Source organism: Temnothorax curvispinosus, unplaced genomic scaffold (genome assembly GCF_003070985.1).
Source record: "Temnothorax curvispinosus isolate PA1 unplaced genomic scaffold, ASM307098v1 QBEX01017012.1, whole genome shotgun sequence".
NCBI classification, from domain to species: Eukaryota; Metazoa; Arthropoda; class Insecta; order Hymenoptera; family Formicidae; genus Temnothorax; species Temnothorax curvispinosus.
In genome coordinates, this window is record NW_020226792.1 from 1,380 (window position 1) to 3,637 (window position 2,258).

The 2,258-nt window shown below is 28.0% G+C and overlaps 1 protein-coding gene across 1 annotated transcript; it reads right to left on the bottom strand.

The window, feature by feature from the left end:
* Positions 1–491: 491 nt before the first annotated feature.
* Positions 492–1,982, bottom strand: LOC112467177 (putative nuclease HARBI1). The gene is made up of 3 exons (XM_025035662.1): positions 1,826–1,982; positions 1,433–1,589; positions 492–1,288 (listed from the first exon to the last, which is right to left on the bottom strand). The coding sequence occupies exons 2-3, from the start codon at positions 1,492–1,494 to the stop codon at positions 622–624; spliced, it is 729 nt and encodes a 242-aa protein (XP_024891430.1). The 5' UTR covers positions 1,495–1,589; positions 1,826–1,982; the 3' UTR covers positions 492–621.
* Between the last annotated feature and the right edge of the window lie 276 nt (positions 1,983–2,258).

Consider the following 2,258-nt stretch of genomic DNA (forward strand, 5'->3'; position numbering starts at 1 on the left):
AACATTTACAATAATTGTTAAGATATTAATTAAAATTATCTTTACTTAATTAAAATTAAGTAAAATAGTTAAGTTATAATTGTTATATTTTTCCTCGTGTGCATACATTAAATAAAATAAAGCAAAAAAATCGTGTGCCATTTATCAAATGGCTACGTAGATTGATAATTATTAAACGTGTACGTACTGAAAGATTAAAAGATTTAAGAAAATATTTTTTTATTATTAATCCTATGTGATCATTAGTTATTAATTTTTTTACATAAATTTATAAGAATAAATATAAAATGTACAGGATATAATAAAGAGATATTTAAATAATGGATAACTAATATATTATAAATATGTATAATGTAATGAATATATTAGTAAATAAATATGTATTCTTACAATTTCACAAATTTAGAGAATGTTTTTATTTTTCAAGAATAATAATATAAAAAAGTATAGTTTATTACAAAAGCATTTAACATTTTTAGAAGGTACTTTATAATAATTTACAATAAATGAGAAATAATTTCTCTTTTCTCTGCTCCGTTTATAAACACATTTTCATTAATAACTTGCATTTCTATTGGATTTAAATCCATTGGTTCATTTTCATTTTCTAATGGTGCATCCTCATTTTCTATATGTACATATGTTATGTAACATACAACAAGTAAGAATTACCAAGGGGATCATTTCCGTATTATACATGTAAATATATTTTAATTTTCTAAATCTTCCTTTTAGAATACCAAACGCACGCTCAATAGCTACACGAGTTCTTGAGTGTTTAATGTTAAAATTTCTCTGTCCATTGTTTAAGTGACCATTATCTCGATATGGTGTTAACAAGTATTTTGATAAGGGATATGCTGAATCACCTAACAGATGATATTGATTTTGGAAATATCTATTCTCGTCATTTGTTATTAACTGCTTAATATGACTTAAACGCCAAACTCTGGCATCATGAACACACCCACATAGACCCGTAAAAACATCAATAAATTTTAACTTATAGTCACAAATGCCTTGTAATACTATTGAGTGATAGCCTTTACGGTTAATGTAGCTATCCGCATTTTCAATTGGTGCACTTATAGCAATATGGGAGCCATCAATTGCTCCAATTACCCCAGGGAAACCACTTAATTGATGAAATTCTCGTTCAAAGTTTATCATTGCATGTGGTTCAGGCCATTTTATATACCTCTCAACATCTGTAGTGAGTAGCATCATAACTTCAAATATAGTTTTCCAGACGGTATCTTTAGATATACCAAACCTATCTGCTACTGATCTAAAACAGAAATTTTATATATTTATATATAAAATTAGAATTGTGTAGTGTGTGTGTTTGTACACAGTTAGGTAAGTTTGGATCGATTTCTAGCAAAGTTTGAAAAAAGTCGAATGTTTTTCACATACTAATAAAGACACTAACCTGTAAACTTCCTGATTACCAAGGCACCATAATGTTAGAGCTATTTGTTTATGAGGGGGCATTTTTGGAGCACCATATTCGTGGTATAAACGAGGTCCAAAGTCTTGCACCAATCTTTCATACGTATGCTTTTCTAGTCGAAAGTGTGACTTGAAATCTGATGAAACAATGTTAATATTATGTATTACTTATAAGAAGAAACATCAGCAAAAAGTTATAACAATGAAATATAATAAAGCAAAACTAATAATCATTTCTACCAATGTAAATTAATTTTAATTTTGTTTTAACTTCCTTTTCTACTGCTAAGAATGTGAGAAAGTAAGTTGAAAAGCAGATTGAACCAAGGTTAAAGTTAATTTACATGGGTAGAAATGGACTTAAGTCTCTTACCTCTGTTAAAGAATATGTTAATACAACAGTTTCAAAGAAATTTGGGATTTTAGGATGATGCTCGCCTTCAGGTTGATGCTCGATAATATCATCATCGTCATCCGATGGATTATCAAATAAATCCCACATTCCTTGTATATCCATCTGAAATTATTGTATAGATGGTCCTGTGAACTTGGCACACCATACCTAAAAATCTCAAAGTTTTTTTAGAGTTCTGACTTTCTTTTAAATAATTCTAGAGTTCTATATAAGTATTTTAAATAGTTCCGATAATTAAATATAAAAAAATCGAATTTGAAAATATGGTGCGCTATAAGTTCACGCAGCGCACCAAATCATGAAAATCAATTATTTCTTCGGAGTTCTAGTTTGTTTTACAATAGTTCTACAGTTCTATATCAAATATATCAATAGTTCTAGCAATTAGAAG

Bases quoted from the DNA above. Each gene is read 5' to 3' on its own strand.
- LOC112467177 (XM_025035662.1), bottom strand. From the start codon at position 1,494: ATGCCCCCTCATAAACAAATAGCTCTAACATTATGGTGCCTTGGTAAT. The intron at 1,289-1,432 runs GTTAGTGTCTTT...TTTCTGTTTTAG, and splicing joins GGTAATCAGGAAGTTTACAG to ATCAGTAGCAGATAGGTTTG.